Raw genomic sequence first — 19,111 nt, 5'->3', positions numbered from 1 at the left:
CCTAATTCAGTGACGGAGACAGGTAAGGGGTGTTACAACACTCATGGTTTAGCCTCCAGTAAGATAAAGGTTGGGTTGACAGATCACGACATGAGAATGTGTAAGTCTATGTGGCTGAGACCCATGGCAATACATAATTGTATGAATGTTCATGGTGATACCTTTGGTAATGTGTAGATCAAACTTGTAACACCCCTAACCCGTATCCGTCGCCAGATTAGGGTTACAAGGCATTACCTAACACAACACAGTCTAATACAGTCATTTATCACAATTCATGTCTACTAATCATATCTCTCATATACAAACCATACTTTTTTTTCCGTGCAAACCAATTTCACAGTACAATTCATACATTGAAATTTAACCAAGTCATAACCATTCTACTATTCAAATTTCGAACCAACTAACATACATCAATCATATTACATTATAACAAAACACGTCCACCAACTAAATCATTACTCAAGTCGAATCTTATATCAAAACATTATCACACATATATACTTATAAACATACTTCCCAAAAGAGCTTATAACATGACCGAATATACATAATAATTAGTATCTCTAACAAGCCATTTCGCATGGCAACTTATATACAATTCAAAATTAGTCATAGTCTATGCATGCCATATGTCATAATATCAAGCTTTCAAAATACTGAAATGGCGATTGATAGTGTGACGATATTCCTTGACAATCCCCGAGCTCAAGCTAGCTTTATATAACTATAAAACAATGGAAGGATGGACAAAGTAAGCTTTGGAAGCTTAGTAAGCCATAAGAAAATAAATCATCTGAATGATATTTATAGTGCAATTCAACTAGGTCGAATTCAAATGAATCTCAAACACATATACATTTAACTAAGTCATAAAAATTCATATTATCACATTAAGTACTGAACTTACCTTAATATTTCATGAACATATAACTTCACACATACCTGAACCATTTAGCTCAAATTTACATTCGAAATTGTTAAGATCACACGAAAATCATATAAAGCTCGTACAATGCCATATCCCGGATATGTTCTTACATGTTAACGCATATCGATGCCACTGTCCCAGACAGGGTCTTATACGAATCATATATGATGCCAATGTCCCAGACATGGTCTTACACATTTTCTCACTTTGATGCCAATGTCCCAGACATGGTCTTACACGAAATCACACATCGGAAGTCTTAATATCATGACATTAGTATCCAATACATTTCCTTAAGTTCATCCGGAGCTTTTGACTTCGTAATTAAATCAATTCATGCACGAAACCAGTCATCCAATGCTCAAATCAATTCGGCAATATATATACATATACAAATCAATTCGGCAATGTATATCTATATACAAATCAATTCGACAATGTATATCGATATACAAATCAATTCAGCAATGTATATCCATATACAAATTAATTCGGCAATGTATATCCATATACAAATCAATTTAACAATGTATATCCATATACAAATCAATTTGACAATGTATATCCATATACAAATCAATTCGGAAATGTATACCCATATACAATCAATTCGGCAATATATAAAACATATACATTTGAATTCAAAAACATTTATTTACTTATGAACTTACCTTGTATGGAAACGAACGGGTCGGTTCAACTACTCGTCAACTTTCGATTTCCCCTTATCTAAATTCGATTTCTTTCTTTCTTGATCTATATGAATTCAAATTTAACTCATTTAATCACCTATTCATTCAATTTCATCCAAAAATACCTATTCAGACATTTTTGCACTTTAGCCCTTAAAGTTTCACATTTGTTTAATTTAGTCCCTATTTCACAAATACACAAAATTCACACAATTCAATATAACCCAAGCTTGGCCGAATTACTATAGTGCCCCTAGCAGCCCAAAACTTTCATTTATTTCACATTTCAACAACTCAATTTGCATATTTCATAATTTAATCCTTATTTGACATTTTTATCAAAAATTACTTTACAAAACATATTAATTTATCAACAATTATTCATTTTCTATCATCAACATTCAAAAACATCAAGCTATCATCAATGGCAACTCACAAATTCATCAACCAATTCAAAAATTAGGGTATGAGTTATCTAGAACACGAAGCAACGATCTCAAAAACGTAAAAATTATCAAAAATCGAGCTCAAACTGTACCTGAATCAAGCTATGTGTGTGCCGAACCCTAAGTGTTCATAAATGGTGTCTTTCTTCTTCAATATTCGGCCAAGGAAGAAAAGATGGACAAAATTTTAGCTTTGATTTTATTTATTTTATCATTAATTTACTTATTTACTATTTTACCATTAAAAACATTAGTAATTACACCAAATGCCACTCCAATATCATCCACTAACTTAAAAATGGCCTATTTACCACTTAAGGACCTTTACTTTAATGTACTATAGCTACTGGACACCTTTAGCTTATAGAACACAACTTTTACGCTTTACGCGATTTAGTCTTTTTTACCAAATTAAGCATTCAAATAGTAAAATTTCTTTACGAAACTTTCACACATATATAATCACATGCTATAAATACCAAAAATAATATTAAAATAATTTTTCAACCTAAAATTTTTTGTTTCAAAACCACTATTTCGATTTAACTAAAATCGTGCTGTTACAAAACTTGCACATCACAACATGAAGTTATGTATAAGTCCATAAGGGAGAAACCCATCGCACCTTCTATGAAAGTCCAATGGAACAGTAAACATGTGAATCTATATGTTTGCCTATGTGGTGTGATCTGCTAAACCTTCGAGGCAAGTTCTGTATTATCTTATTGGTGTGTTCAATGATATCTATGTGGTAGAATGTGGTTATCCGCCCTTGTGGTAAGTTTTGGATAAGTTTTAAGAATTCTTTGATAGATAAGTCTATGATAAGGTTATGATACGTCTGAAGTTAATTTGGTTAAATTAATTCCATTATGTAATCGAATAAGTCTTCAGGTAAGCTTCTTGAAAAGAAGTGTGTATTTGTATGATCAAAGAAGGTATCCACCATAATAATCTGTTAGTCTAGAATATGGGCATATTCGAAGTGATGAAAGATATAAGTATTTTTCAATCTGAGTTTGTCTCATTACATAGTACTGAAACCTGAGTATCTGGTATTCATCATATCTGAATAGTATCATGTCTCACTCTGGAATCTTATGGAATCTGAGTTGTTTGTCATATTAGGTAACTTTGTGTTTTGAAACAAGATGCATGAAATTATTCTGAATGATCTAGATAGTTTATTATCAGTATAAACCTATATTGGATTTGAACTAGAATATGATTTTATTAGTAAACTAGTGATATTCAACTCATCGTGGGAATCCGCAAAATGTGCAAGTACCCACCAATGAACAGTGTCTGCGAACAACCATTTTGGAATAAGTGTTTGTGTAAAGAGATGGCCTTTATGAAGTGGGCTCTAAAGAGATTTTCTTTCGAAAAGTACTTTTGTGGTTCTGAGAGAAAGAATATACTAATATATTGTTTGGAAAGATCTGAAGTCAGCTTGGTAGTTAAGTGAGAATCGGTACAATAACTATTGTAGTTGGCGTGTAGTTGCGAGCCCAAGATGATGAAGGTGTTCAGCCAAAAAGAGATGAAATCAAATATTTGAGATGATAAATTCAACTTAGAAGATTCCAAGGTATTTTGTATTAAAGCTCACTAAGTTTATGTTCATGTATTGTCAAAAAGTGAGTTTGCCAAGGGAGACCAAGCCAAGAATGGATCAGAGAAGCAGCGATTCAGATTATTATGCATACAGTGGCTTATTTGAAAAAGTGGCCTATAGTAGGATTACGCCTTATCGTGTCTATTTTTAGTAAATTTATGTGTTGTATAAAGTTGTGATAAGTCTGATGTATTATTTTATTTTTAAATACTTTTCTTTGTTTCTTTAATAATGAAATCGTAGATAAATTAATAAGAAATGTGTTTTAAGTCAAGAGTATACGTTAACTGTTTTGAAAATTTTGCAATGTATTATGTGTAATAAAACCCAAGATCCTGACCAAGTGAATTGAGTCGGGATGAGGGTGTTACAGGCATTATAAATAGCTAAAGCATTACCAAAACATACCAATCCATATAAGGTCATCACAATTTCATATACTATCATTAATCTATAAGTTCATACCATTTCAATTTGAATCACATGTCATAATAACTTAACAAATTCAATTTGTTTCATTTTTTTATTTTCAAGACTCAATTATAATTTCTTGCTGAATGGAACCCTAATAAAATGAAATCGGACATGCGAGTGAACTATACCACACCAAGATAACTTGTACGAGTATAAACTACACCACATCAAGGCATCGAAGTACAAAGCCCTTAGGCATCAAATGTTTAAACATATTCACATGGGCATATATATATATATTTGTATTTTCATACCATGTAATTATCACATATCAATTCCCAAATCCTGTCAATCGAATCTGAACGTGAGTTATACGTAAATTTAACGGGACATTTCAAGATATTTCCCATTCTTTTAGTTATAATCAATAGGTATTGTTGGATTTGGTGCCCTAAGTGTTGTATTTTTGTCAATATACACTTGTAATTTTTTCGAATAGATTGGTTAATAAAATAAATTCATTGGTTACGTTAATATACTTTGTATAATTTTCCTCAAATGGTTTTTGCACGCAAAACAAAATGGAAGCAAATGTTGCTCATTGGTTGTCTAAATGTTTAACTAATACTAAGCGATATTACATGGTCGGATCGTAGTATGGAAAGATAACTTGTATTAGTAGAAAAACCTAAACATGTCTTTAGTCTAATCATAAATGAGCAAACCGATTAAAAGACTAATATGTTTTCTATCAAGTCCAATCGGGGAGATGCCTTATCTTGGGCATCAGAGCGGATGACTCCTAGAAGATAAAAACATAGATGTGACTGACAGGATTAATAGTACACTGATAGGACCCAAGTAGAATAGATTTTCAATCCGTTTATGGATTTATTTACTTATGACATTCACAGTGTTACATGCTTAAATCCTAACTGGATGGCGGACTATGTATGCGTGACTCGTACATTTTGATGCAAGTAAAAGCCTGAGTTCAAATAGATAAGGAATCGAAAGCTGGTGCGTTGGATGTATGACTTCTTTATTATGTAGTGTCATTCACAACAGTGGAATTCATAGCCTAAAACATGAGTAAATGATATTCTCTTATTACCATCACCTGCTTGATGAAAAGTAAACGTGGTCATGGGTCATTCGTCTTTGTGATGGATGACTTGATCACTATTTGATAGTGATTGACTTTCATGAAGGAAATTGTAATGGTTACCATGAGATAAAATATTATCATATTGGGAGAATGGATATTATTCCAAAGAGATCAAGGATATTCTATGAGGGTAAAACACTTATGACAAGGCCATTGGACGAGTATTGAGTAGTTGCTTTCGTAATGGTATGCCATTGAGGAGAGCTCGGTCACGATACTATAGTGGAATGAATTTGTGACTAAATGGATTTATAAACAATAGGCGAAAATCCGGAACTTAATTATAAATCATTTTAGCCTTAACTACATATGTCTAATCGGTCTCTTTGCGAGTTCATTGAAACCATAAATGAATTGCGTGTTTGAATATAAATGAAAGAATGAATAGAAAAAGAGAAATGGGAAACATTCATGAATGATTCAGGTTTTCTCCGAAATGGAGAAATGGAATCATTTGGAAATGAATGTAGGTTTCCAAAAATGAAAATGGAAATGAAAATGAAAATGAAAATAGAAATGGAAACTTGCAATCCTATATAGGATAACTTAAAAAATGATAAAAGAATGAGTTTATGTTTTTGGACTAATTTGAAGCCCAAAAATGAAAATAAATCATTCAATCATAGTGAACATGTTGAGTGTGACATATTGAACAAATTTTTTCGAAATTTTAATGGGGTAAAATTGTCAAAATTTTACTAAGGTAATATTGGGTTGAGAAATTTATTTAATATGTAGATATTCAAGATTCTTTTGGGAAATAGAAAAATTGAATCGGGTTAGATCATATTACAGAGTACTGGGTCAAAAAGGCCCAAGAAGTACTCATAATTGGACCTGATGTGAGAGAGGCCCAAAACCCCTCATATAACATGAGGGGCGACAACCCTAGTATTAATACAAGGGTGAGTTGTTCACCCCTCTCCTATTTTAAGTAGGATGTTTTTCTATTTAAAATAAACATCTACAGCCCTACAAGAGTTCTACATTCTCTTCCTATAAATAGATGGCACCAGTCGAGCTATTTACACAACTTAGAAAGATTGTTATTCTGCCGAAAAATAGAGATAATTTATTCTCAACTTATAAACATAATTTTCAGAATAACAATTTTACCGGTTTCTATTAAAGAAGAGAGAATTTTCGTTTTCACCCCTAAAAGCAAACTTTTTCTAGTTCATGTCTTGGTTCAACTGGTTTGAGCCCAAACTTGAATTAGTTCATGGTACGAGAATAACGGAGAAGATCATTTGGTTGAAAGCCGAAAAACATCAAGGATTTGCTTATCCGAAAACACAAGTATGATTTCGATTAAGGTTTATTGCTATAAATATCACAAACCAGGTCAGTTTTCAAAATTTTAATTTTTTGCTGTGGAAGAAAACTATTTTCAAACCAGACTTTCCAACAGATATAACATCAATCACTTATCTCAATTCATTTTAATTCAATCACATTTGCTGGCCATGTATGCCAATTTCCATCAACATCTTCACTTATATTCAAGCATAAATATAATGAAAATAAACACAAGCAAGCCTATTTAACAAGGAAGGGTAATAAATTATGTATGAACTTACCTTTCAAAAAAAAAAAAAAAAACGAGCAGATTTCTCAAGGCTTATTTCACAATTTTAACTTTTCCTTTACTAGCTCCACTCTTATGAAATTTCGATTTTATACAATTATATATACCAATCAATATCATATATTAACACATAATAGCCATTATATGGCTCACAACAACAATACCATGAAATGCATGATTCAAACTAATTCCCTTTTTGAATATACACATATTTTGAATTTTATTCAATTTAGTCCCTAAACTCGAGATAAGCATAGCTTTCGATTCCTAGCTTCGGACTAAAATTCGATTGTACATTCTTTCATTAGAGACCCTATACTTTCTATTTCTATCATAACTTGATGATAGGTTTTACATTTATTCAATTTGGTCCCTAATGTTACAAAGCTAACAAACAAGTTTAACTAATTTTACAATTTAGTACTTTTCATAATTTAAGCTCAATAACTATCAATTTCAAGCCAAATTCATCAATTTATCAACAATGAAAACTTGCTAAAAATTCAACAATTGAACAAATTGATACATGAGCTAACTAAATTAAGCTCTCATGATCATAAATCTATAAAAATTACAAGAAAAGAGCTTAATTTTCTCACCTAATTTAATAGTCGAATGCTAAAGGAGTTTGAAAGCTTTTCTTCTTTGTTTTTCTTTCTTCTTTGGACTGCATGAATGAAATGAAAAAGAAGAAGATGATATTATCATTTCCACTATCTTTAATATATATATTGATTAAGACTTAATTAATCTAACTTAATTAACTTAATCATTGTTAATTAACATAATCCAACCATTAATTACACTTAATGGAAAATGTCATCATCATCCACTAACTATTTATTAAACATGGTTTGATAATTATTTTGTCCTTGTGGTTAATTGCTATCTAAGTCCTCAAGTATTTTCTTAATTAAAACTCTATAGCAATTGAACTTTTACAAGATCCCTGAGCTTTAATGAAATAATTTATTGGCTAAATTACTTGACCATTCTTTATCATGTTCTCACACTAACTCTGTAAATAGTCCTATTTTATATTTATAGACTTGATTTGCGGAAATAGGGTTTTGAAACCACATTTTTTACTACAACTGAAAACGAGTTGTTACGTAAATTTTAAACATTCATGTTCTCAATTTTGATTTTGTTTTTGTTAGTTTTTATGTTATTATTTTTTTCGAAATGATATTATGTGTTCTTTTTAAATTTTTAGAATACTTTTTTTTATTTTTCTAAAAGATAACAGACGAAAAAATATATATGGATTTGTGAAAGCATGAAGGAAAGAATACAACCACACTTCCTTTTTAGTGGTAAGCCACGATTCATATTGTTGTAAATAAACCTAACTTGAATTAACGAGCTGTGTTTCATGTTCATATTTTGTTAAAATTTTCAAATTCGTATTTATATTCTATTATTAAATTATTTGTGTTTATGTTAGGTTAAATGAACTTATTCATTAGTACTAAACAAAAATTTTATAAACATTAAACAAACATGCTAATAAATATGTTCAAAAATATGTAATTGAACAAGGTCATAAACAATGCCCATAATTATAAACAAGCAAACAATAAATAAAAACACACACATATATATATATTTTAAATATAAAAGGATCAAATATAAATATTAATAATTATATTATAAATAAAATAAGCACACTAAAATAATATTATTAATTATATAATATTAAAATGATAAATGAGTTTTAAATAAACTTTAAATAAACATAAATGCTGGTGTTCAAGTTGTTTAATAAAGGCTTAATTCTCTATTAAGCCCTTGAAGTATACTCATTTTTCCACTTTGATATTTATCCTAAATTGGTATTTAAAGTATCAACTTCTTCTATTTTTGGTCCATTTTGTAGCGAATGTTAAAAATAATTGTTAGGCAATTTTGACAAATGAAAAGGTGCCACATGGCATATTTTGGCTGATGAAAATGTGCCATGTGATAATTAGGTTTATTTAAAATAAAAATATTAAATTTAAATTAAAAAAATATAATGTTAAATATTCAAATATAAAAAAACTTTTGACTTTGACCTAATGTTGACTAGCATTGATATGCCACATGGCGCTATTAGAACATGCCACATGTCCTTTCTTAAAGTTTTTTAGTATTTTCCATAATATTGATTAAAAATGTAAAAAATCATATATAAAATATAATTTTTTAAAAGTTTAAAATAATTTTTATAAAATTCTAAAATATATAATTATAAAATTTGAAAATTCAAAATAATATATAAAAATGGAAAATTGTTATAAAATTTTAAAAAATATTTAAATTTTAAATAATTGAAAAAAACTTTAAATTTAAAACCTTTTAGAATTTTATAAAAATATTTTAAACCTTTTTAGTTTTTTACAATTTTACAAGTTTTGTAATAATATTATTTATTTCAACAAATTTCTTTTCAATTATCGTATTCTTTTGTAAATTTTATTTTATAATTTTTATGATATATATTTTTAGATTTTAGATTTTTTGAATTTTATATATTCATTTCTATTTTTATATTTTTTAATGTGTATATACATTTAATAAAAGAAAATATTTACTTTTTTAATAAAGACGCCATGTGACGCTTTGTGATTGACTATAAATTTTTTTAACATTTGTCAAAAATAAACTAAAATATATATTGAGGCATACTTTAAGTACCAAATTAAGACAAAAAAAGGGGTTTAAGTATCAAAGTGCGAAAGCATATATACTTTAGTGGCTAAATCATAAATTAAACCTTTAATAAACAAGGCTTGAAATTATGTTTATGTTTGTTTTACTATTTATGAAGAAATTTTTTTAAATTTCGTAACTAATCCTCCCAATGATATTATATTTAGGATTCGAATCTAAATTTTTCTCCTTATTTCACCGAATATTTGTTGATTGTGAATGAATAATGTTAAGTGTAAAATGCTTTTTTTCTCCCACAACAATTTTTTTTTTGGTTAATAAGCTTTGTTTTAATAAAAATTGGTATGGAAATTGGTTAATATAACTTTAATATATTGTTGAGACATTTGCTACAGATTTTTAATTCCCGAACATTTTATTTCTATCAGAGAAGGTAGTTTACGATTTTAGATAATTCATGTATTTTTTCCTCCTCCTTGTAATTTTATGGTTTTATAATTTTATTTAATATATAATAAAATAATTTACTTCAAAAATAGGGTAAATTACCCATTAGCCACTCTAAAATTAGGGTAAACTACTAACCAGTCACTTTAAATAAAAATTATTTCTATTTTGATCACCCAAAATTTTTTCCGTACAAATGCATCCTGAACCTTTTATTATCATTTAATGGTAGAGTGATCAATTTGATTAGTTTATTTTTAAATACCCAAATTAATAAAAATTTAAAATAATCAAAATAAAATAACCTTATTTAGGGTGACTAACTATGTAGTTTACTGTAAAACATATATAACCTTAGTGTTTAAAGTTGAGTGCCAAAATATGTTGCTTGGCCCTTCAATATATGCAAGTATGATATTGAATTAAAAAGAAAAAAGAATTCAGATGCTAATTTCTTATATTTATTTCTTTTCTATATGACAAGTGAATTTTTTGATATAATGATAAATTTCGTTTTAATATTTAATATTTTTTATCATTTTGATCCCAATTTATTTATTTTTATTATTTTGGCGATTTACTTTTAAAATTTAGTTAAATTGTTTATTTTAAATGGGAAAATTAACTGGACCATTGAAATTTTAACAATACTAATATAACTATTTGTGTGGCAATCCATGTATATTTCATAAAATTAAAAAAATTAAAATTAAAATTTCAACAAGTTTAAAAGATTCACAATTTTTTTTAAAAAATTGTTAAAGTACACAAAGAAAGTTGTGTTACCTATTATGCCAATAACAGTAAAATTTTAATAACCGAGTGAATTTTTCTATCTGGACTAAAATTTAAAATTTAAAATTAAACATTTACCCATTAATTCTTTTGGAAACAACCCATGTAGTTGATGAGAAGAAGTGAGAATGAATGGATGATTGGTGAAAGACAGATGTTAAATGGTTTCTAGAAAGGTTATCTATGTTGGAATGTTGATAACTCTTGCCATTGACCAAAAAAGGTTGGAGGACTTCTAGATAGCTTGACATTAAGGGGACCATACACATTTGATTTTTCAACCTTAATTAATTTATTTTCTTAATCTTTTTACATATGAATGTATGTTCCATTAGTACAGACTTGCACAAAATATATATTAATTGCCTGGCTTGAAGAATAATATTATTTGGTATTATATCATTTCCAACCTAATTTAAAGTTAGAACATAGCATATAATACCATATTCACATGTATGCCATTTGAAAACAGAAGTTGGTGCTTCCATGCTTTTGGTATTTAATATTCTTACGCCACAAAGATATATGTATAAAAAGTTAGTTAAAACATAGCATTATTCTTATTATAAAAATATGTTATTTTTAATACGAATTATTAATATAATAGTTTATCCAGATAAATGATTTGTATTTAAGTTATTAATTTTGATTTTACAAAATTTTAAAATTGAATTGGTACTCAAATTAATCACGTTACTGGTTCATGATTGAATTGTTGCAATCAGTTCAATAAAAATAAATTATTATAAAATTATAAAATAAGATATTAAAAATTCAATTCAATCGTTTTTTTTGTTCGGTTCGTATTGATTTTTGAGTCAACGATTGAAAATCCCTCTCCAAATTGATATCTCGATTGGTTCTCAATCCAACCGATCAACCTGGTCTAGTTCAAACAAGCTTAGACTTTTTAATAAATCACCCAATAAAAAAATATATGATATTTTAAATACAAGTGTAATACATCAAAATAATAATATAATACAATGATACCGTTGCCATTGTAACAATGACGAGTACGTAAATTTGAGCGAAGGGTTGAGGAGAGATTATAAATAAAAACAGTCAATTATCAAAACGATTAGTTTTAATTAAATAAAAATTTAAAAAATTATAAACTTTAATCCAACCACCAAATTAATAAAATTTAATTGACTCATAAGTAAATCGATTATTTGTATTGCTTCGGATAGGTATCTCAATGTTAATTGATTCTTGTCAATAATCTCTTGGTTCAGTGACAAAATCATTTATAAAAATTGAATTCAAAAAGCAAATATGAAGACCTGACCAATCTCGCTGGGAGTAAAAATTAAAATAAATTTGGTAATTAAAAAATAGCCGTCCGAGTTGAAAGAAACGAGGCTCTAAAATTTGAAGACAAAAGTTTCCGAAGATTAAACGTGTCAATTTCTGTCTCCTTCTAGAAGAAAAAATCATGATTGAAGCACAAAAACAAATATACTTAGAGGATCACGATTTTATCCTCAACCCATCAGCCGATGGAAACAAATTTATCCCGTAATAAAACCATAAAATCAAGGGCAATGGCTTAAAATGAAAGAGAGGGGACCAGCGGGTCGCCCCATTCAGCTAACAAACCCGTAACTACAAAAACCGCCCGCCCTCACCATCTTCATTGCTTGCCCCCCTCTTCACTTCTTTAAATCCTGGCTAGCGTATTTTGACTCCCTCCATTTTTCTCATTATCAAAACCCAACGCAAAAATCTAGCTTAATACAACACTTTAAGATCGTTTCTTATTACCTTAGCTCTGTTTTTAAGCTTCAAAATGGCGGATATGGAGGGAGATTGTAGAGGAGTACCGGAGAAGGAAGTTGATGTTGCTGAAGAGATCAAGGTTAGGGAAGACAATATTACTAGTAATAAGATACTGAATCAGCAGGAGAAAAAGAAGAAGATGAAGACAAAAAAGAATAGGAGATCATTGAGTTTCCCGAGATTTGGATGCTTGAGAACGAAATCCCACGAGAACGGAGGTGTCGATATGGAAGTCCAGTTTCAGGGAGAGCGTAACAATCCTACTCATCTAGTTATCATGGTTAATGGCATCATTGGCAGGTTAATCTCGGTTTTAATCGTTTTTTTTATTAATGTTATTTATGTGTTTCGAACTGCTTGATTGATTTTTGGATTGGTATCTTTACAGTGCTCAGAATTGGAGATTTGCAGCGAAGCAGCTTTTAAAGAAGTATCCTGAGAATGTTATTGTTCATTGTGAGTACTTCGGTACTCCATTTTTTTTTGTATGTATTAACTGTGATTATGCTAAATGCTAATTAGTTTCAAGTTAATGATTTACTCATCTCACCCCTTTCTTCTTACAAAGTTGTTTTTTTTGAACTGTTTCATAATTAATCTCTAATATAATTTCATAAGTAGTCTGCTAAGTAATTTGGAGTCTTATACTCCAATGCTGTTGAATTAATTTAACCTGGGTTAGACTTTAGATCTATCCGAAGTTATAAGTAGATAAGTCTCACCAATGACTGATCCAGGGTTCAAATTTTGATTGTTATTCATCAAATTGTGTTATTTTCTTATTTAGTATTTTGCTGGATTATAACCATCCTAATTAATTGGTGAAGTGAACGCAAGACCCATTCACTAAATGAATATTCGTGATAATGAGTTAATGATATTGTTGATGAATTTCATGGTGAAATAAGTACTGAATGGTTAATGACTAAATGCGCAATGCAGGCAGTGAGCGCAATTCTTCAACGTTGACATTTGATGGTGTCGATGTAATGGGCGACAGATTAGCAGAGGAGGTATGTGTGCTATCAATTTTATTTATCTTCAATAAGGTTCATTATTCATGATTGCAACTCAGATTATTTTCCAATTTTGCTAACTGCCGCTTACCGTTGATATGTTATTGTTCTGTAGTTTGATACTCTGTACTTCCATTTTTACCATTTATATATATATATATTTGGCAGAAACCATTTATATTAATTTAAGTTTACCTTTTTCAGGTCAAACATGTCATAAGCTGTCACCCAAGTGTTCAGAAGATTTCTTTCGTTGGTCATTCATTAGGTGGCCTTGTAGCAAGGTATGCCATTGCGCGGCTTTATGAACAAGACCTAACTCAAGAAACTTCTCAAACAAATGGAGATTGTGGAACTGACCATTTAGGAGATAAAGATTTATGCCCTGAAGGGCAATTAAAAGGCAAAATTGCTGGACTAGAGCCCATGAATTTCATTACATTTGCAAGTCCACACCTCGGGTCTCTGTGGCATAAACAGGTAGTTCATTCATGCTCCAAGAATTATTGGATAGATTTCTTTTCCTCACTATTTGATGATGAAATGCATTTTTGAAGTTTAGTCTTCAATTAAGTTCTGATTGAGACTACTGATTCATCTTCTGTGCAGGTATGCAATAGAATGCAATTGAGTGATAACGTTGAACAATGAAGTCTTTGACCATTGAGTATGTGTTAACACTTTTTACATTACAGGTTGGTAATAGTATTCTTGTCATGGCTTTGCATTATTCAGGTTCCATTGTTCCGTGGCTCCCGTGCACTTGAAAAATTTGCTGCTCGAATATCATGGTTGCTTGGTAGAACTGGAAAACATTTGTTTTTGACTGATGGAAAGGATGGAAAACCACCACTTCTTCTTCGGATGGTCAACGATTGTGAAGATCTTAAATTTATGTGAGTTTTTGCAAGATTCCTTTGTTATTTTAAAGCGATGGTAAATTGCAGGCTCATATCTGTATTTTTTCTTTAAATGCAGTTCTGCTCTGGGGTCCTTCAGGCGTCGTGTTGCGTATGCAAATGCAAGGTTCGACCGTATCCTTTTATTATATCAGTTGATTCTGCATTTATGTTTTCTCTGCATTACCAATTCTTCACGGAAGATTTAATAATTGAACTAGATGTTTTAGGCTCTAGGACATGACCTATTCTCATCGAAACTATTCTGCCTGTTTAAGAACTTGACGCTGTTCTTAGATATTGTTGGGTGGAGTACCTCTTCCTTACGGCGACGAAATGAACTTCCTAAGGTAACCATCAAGCATATTCGTGGAAGCTTTTAATTGGTATAACCTGCTGTGAGCCTAATGCCAACTTGGATTTCTGTCCATATCAGATCAAACATCTTCCAAGAAGTGACAGATACCCACATGTCATTAATGTGGAGCCAGCAAAAACAGCCACCCTTGATGAAATCCCCACTGAGGCCAAAATCAATGGAGATGAGAAGATAAACATGGAAGGTTTGCTTATTATTTATATTTTAAAATTAGTAATCAAATAAGTTTCTATAATATTTCCTTTGTTATTTTTGGTTGGTGGCATCTTTCACTTCACTAGAATTGGTTTGTAATGTTTCTTAGTAGTCACAGAGAGTTCTAGCAGATGTAAAAGATCAAACGACAGCATAAAAACAACACTCTTCCCAATTTCAATCGGCAATGCATATGGAATTGTTAGTGAGGAGGTAGCTAGGATGGCATTAACTTCGAGCCAATAAACAAATTGGATTCAGATTTCAAATTTCTTTTATCCTGAAGTAGCAAAATGTTTTCCTTTAAAATATCAGACTTTGTATTCATTTTGAATTAGGATTAGCAAAGTATATCATGATTTCATCATAGGATTTTCAATAGCTTATAATATCTAGACTGTTCCATTATAGTGGCAGATAGGGCTATCTAGGTTATAGCTAATCTTTGAAGTCAACAAATGTAATATCCAAAATTCTGGATAGGAGTTGTCAATAATTCAATGGTGAGAGTTATTCTTTTAAGCTATGGTGTTTGGACTTTAGTTTGAGTGTCTAATACGGGTATGTGTTCAATACAAATGTGTTTAGAGGGTCATATCCCCATAACATGAGTGTCATACACAAATGCTTCAAGGAAAATAAAGTGTCCGAGTAACATAGCCGATATTCAGGGTCTTTGACGATAATTACTGTTTGCTTTCCTCTTCTGCAGTGATTCACATATAAGATAATTGCTAAATTGTGAAACATATGCATTTGTGTAATCTTTTCCCTTGATTTGGTGTATTGTTGTTAATCATTGGACATACAAACATTTGTTAATGGAAAAAGGGGAAGAAATTTTCTCGAGATGACAATATTTATTTGTTGGGAGCTAAATCATCCATTACATGTTTAAAGCTGAAAGCCGAGGTGCTAGTTGAATAACTAGTTATTATCCAGTGGGTAAAATTCCACTTGTGTTTATCAATATTACAGAGGAAATGATCAGAGGTTTAACAAAACTCAGCTGGGAACGGGTTGATGTATACTTCAAAGGCAGCCGTCAAAGGATTCTTGCACACAGTACTATTCAGGTAAGTTATTCTTTACAAACTCATCGTCCTGCGGGTAGAATTAGCTGTCTTTCTATATATATATACATTAAAAAAAATCAAACTGAAGTCAAACTAAATACTATAAATAACTTGACTAACCTTAATCGAATTCCATTGGTTCGGATTAGTTCAAGTTATCTTTCTCATTTTATGTAAAATTTTTAAGTTTATCTAATTTAGAAATACGGTATATTTTTATATTATAAAAAGTAAATATAAATATAGAATTCGGTTAAAATAAGGACCCTCTTTTAACTTAGGATCAGATAATCGGTCCAAACAGAAGTTAACGTAATCCGAATTTAAATTTAAAAAAAAAAAACAAATATAACTAGTCAGTATGTTACAAATAGATTTTATTTTGATGTTTTTTTCCCAACCCCATTTTGTATTCACGGGTTACCTCCCTGAAAGTGTCTGACAGAGTGGTACTATTTTATCACCATCTGGTTTTTCAGGTTAAAAGCTACTGGGTTAATTCGGATGGAGCTGATGTAGTCCAACATATGATTGACAATTTTCTCTTATAAGAGGTCCACATTTGTTATTTATTACCATATCATAAATTGCCAAACTGTCGGCGCGAGGTTGGAACGTGGAAATTTTTTTATTACAAAGAGGTCGTCATCAAAGGCGTACATGTAAATTTATTATTGGCATATGTATATAGGTATTTAATAACCGTAGCTGTCTCATACGTGTTCAAATATTGTAAACCATTACTTAGTTCACAGGGCTCTCAACCTGGTTTATTTCCAGTCGGAAAATATTTGTAACCTTTAATAGCTTGGCAAATGGCAACAAGCTACACCACGTATGTGGGCGCTGGATTTTTGGTATGAGCCCAGAGTTATAGTCAGAAGGACCCGGGAATGTCTTGTCGGTTGTGTTGGGTTTTTTAGGTTGCAGTTGGGCTTTAATGGTAATAAAAAGGCAGGAAAATCTATCCCAGATTCTCGTCCCTCGAATAAAGCTGAAAACAACTAAACAATGAATGAAAATTGAGATTTGAAGACACAGATTTTCACAGTGATGTTTAAAAATTAAATACAGACTGTACTCCAACTTTCTTTTAGAGAATGCTATTGCTATCCCAACAGTGATGTGTCGGCTGAAGGATAGGGAAGAGTGAAATGACTTTGGGTTGAAATATTGAGTCGACAATCCTTACTTTACCCCTAAAGAAAACAGTTGTGTTCCCTGTGGAGAAGATAGTCTGTATAGGAACTTGGAAATGTGACACTGACACTACACCAATGGAAGCAACATCCATAAATTTGAAGCCATAAATAAATGGACAAATTTTGAAACAACGTCGTCGGTAAAATCATACATTAGATACTATCATTATGTGATGTGATCGGTATAATTGTCAACGTAATGCACCCCACACGTTCAATGTAATGAAGCCAATAAATAGAAGAAACAATTGCCTGCCATCAAGTTGTTGCCAAGTGTATTCTTATTTATATGTTCACCTTCCTTCACTCTGTTTCTCACATCCACTCCTCAGCTACCCCTTCACTTGTATCCACCACAAGCTTCATTGTAGAAACACCATTGTTGCTGCTTCTGCCTTCGATATAGGTGAACCCAAGATTCCAGGTTATAAAAAGGGTACTGTTTTTCTTTATCTTTTCCTTTCCAAGTTTACTTACAATTTCTTCCTATCTTTTTTGGAGTTTCTGTCATTATGTCTTTTTTGGTCGAATATTGTTCTTTGTTAATTTCAGGCGAATGGATTTGTCTTGTTTTTCAAGTAGAAAGAGATAAATGTTGGTATCAATTTTGTTTGTGCAAAGTTGAATGTGGCTTTTGTTGTGGTCTTCACCATGGCCCAATGCCCCCAAAATGAAAAACTCTTGGAGCTGTTGGTTCTTAGTTCAATGGGGTTCCAATATCTTGCATTCTAGTTACAACTCTATATTACTTACTTAGACTCGATTGCCTTCTGTTTTGGTTCAGATCGGGAGGATATTGGAGGGTTCAGCATGATAAAGCAATCAGCTACTAGAAACCAGAGGTACAAAGGGTTCAAGGTCAAGCATTTTGTGCATATGTGTGCCTTGCTTGCCCTTTGCATCTGGTTGCTGAACCAATTTAGAAACACTTACGAAAAGAAGGGCATTGGAATTGTCCAAAATGGGATGAATGAAGATGGAGCAATTAAACTTGGGAGGAAGGCCCTTGATCCTCAAGTACAAGGGTGGTCTGCGGTGAACAACGGAACCGGAGATGTTGAAGGTGAGATAGATGGAGAGAAAGCCGAAGGAGAAGAAAATGAAGTTGAGGATCTAATCGATGAAGAAGATACCGACAAGGAAAACGAAACTGTGGATTTAGTTATGGAGGAAATAGTTTAGAATGATGAAAAACAAAGTGGTAAAGCAAAATCACAGCTCTTTCAACCCATGCTATTAGACCACAGAATAGAATGGGAATCATACCATCACGAAGAAGCAGAGAATTGATTCTTTCTTGCAAATAGCAGACAAGGTTGACATGTATATGATGCTGCTCTTTTCTTCTTTCCTCAGAATTATAAGACTATAGCAGCTGCAGAACTGCACAAAATGGTTTAGCATTTGTCAAGATTGGCAATGAATGATTAGGAAGAAACAAAACCTGTGTAGTGTTGTATGAAGAAGAGTGTAACCTGTAAAAGTATCACTTCATATTGTTCAAAGCATGCTTCTTTTGGATATCAGAAATTAGAGTAGGTTTTATCAATAAATACATCAGAATGTAGGGAATTCTACCCAAAGCAATAAAAGGTAACGTTTTTACTAAGAATCGTCACAAAATCGCCGAACTTTGGGATCTCTGGCTTGGCACGCACTGCCACACAAAAGGAGCAACTTGTCTCCATGAGCCTGAACAACAAACTTATTTCATCCTTGGTTAAAATCTTGATCCTTCTCCTTAAGTGCGAGTGTTGAATAAACTTCAAGCATACGAGCGTCAATAGAAACTCTGAAGGACCCAA

The 19,111-nt window shown here is 31.1% G+C and overlaps 2 protein-coding genes across 3 annotated transcripts; both read left to right on the top strand.

Annotated features, from left to right (window-relative positions):
* Nucleotides 1-12,386: 12,386 nt before the first annotated feature.
* On the top strand, nt 12,387-17,076 carry LOC105797273 (putative lipase YDL109C). The gene is made up of 10 exons (XM_012627229.2): nt 12,387-12,839; nt 12,928-12,995; nt 13,482-13,552; nt 13,760-14,035; nt 14,291-14,451; nt 14,534-14,589; nt 14,752-14,804; nt 14,891-15,017; nt 16,007-16,104; nt 16,584-17,076. The coding sequence occupies exons 1-10, from the start codon at nt 12,550-12,552 to the stop codon at nt 16,653-16,655; spliced, it is 1,272 nt and encodes a 423-aa protein (XP_012482683.1). The 5' UTR covers nt 12,387-12,549; the 3' UTR covers nt 16,656-17,076.
* A 139-nt stretch (nt 17,077-17,215) lies between these two features.
* On the top strand, nt 17,216-18,749 carry LOC105797274 (uncharacterized). Of its 2 annotated transcripts, none has more exons than XM_052628145.1 (2): nt 17,216-17,730; nt 18,091-18,749. In XM_052628145.1, the coding sequence occupies exons 1-2, from the start codon at nt 17,529-17,531 to the stop codon at nt 18,486-18,488; spliced, it is 600 nt and encodes a 199-aa protein (XP_052484105.1). In that variant the 5' UTR covers nt 17,216-17,528; the 3' UTR covers nt 18,489-18,749. The 2 variants fall into 2 exon arrangements, with proteins under 2 accessions (XP_052484105.1, XP_012482685.1); XM_012627231.2 differs by having other exon boundaries at nt 17,216-17,742.
* Nucleotides 18,750-19,111: the final 362 nt, after the last annotated feature.

Source organism: Gossypium raimondii, chromosome 3, assembly GCF_025698545.1.
Source record: "Gossypium raimondii isolate GPD5lz chromosome 3, ASM2569854v1, whole genome shotgun sequence".
NCBI classification, from domain to species: domain Eukaryota; kingdom Viridiplantae; phylum Streptophyta; class Magnoliopsida; order Malvales; family Malvaceae; genus Gossypium; species Gossypium raimondii.
This window is presented reverse-complemented; position numbering and strand designations above follow the sequence as displayed.

Coding starts and splice junctions, on each gene's coding strand:
- LOC105797273 (XM_012627229.2), top strand. CDS start 12,550: ATGGCGGATATGGAGGGAGATTGTAGAGGAGTACCGGAGAAGGAAGTT. Junction 12,996..13,481: donor TGAGAATGTTATTGTTCATT/GTGAGTACTTCG, acceptor TGCGCAATGCAG/GCAGTGAGCGCAATTCTTCA. Junction 14,805..14,890: donor GACGAAATGAACTTCCTAAG/GTAACCATCAAG, acceptor TGTCCATATCAG/ATCAAACATCTTCCAAGAAG.
- LOC105797274 (XM_012627231.2), top strand. CDS start 17,529: ATGAAGCCAATAAATAGAAGAAACAATTGCCTGCCATCAAGTTGTTGC. Junction 17,743..18,090: donor GATTCCAGGTTATAAAAAGG/GTACTGTTTTTC, acceptor GTTTTGGTTCAG/ATCGGGAGGATATTGGAGGG.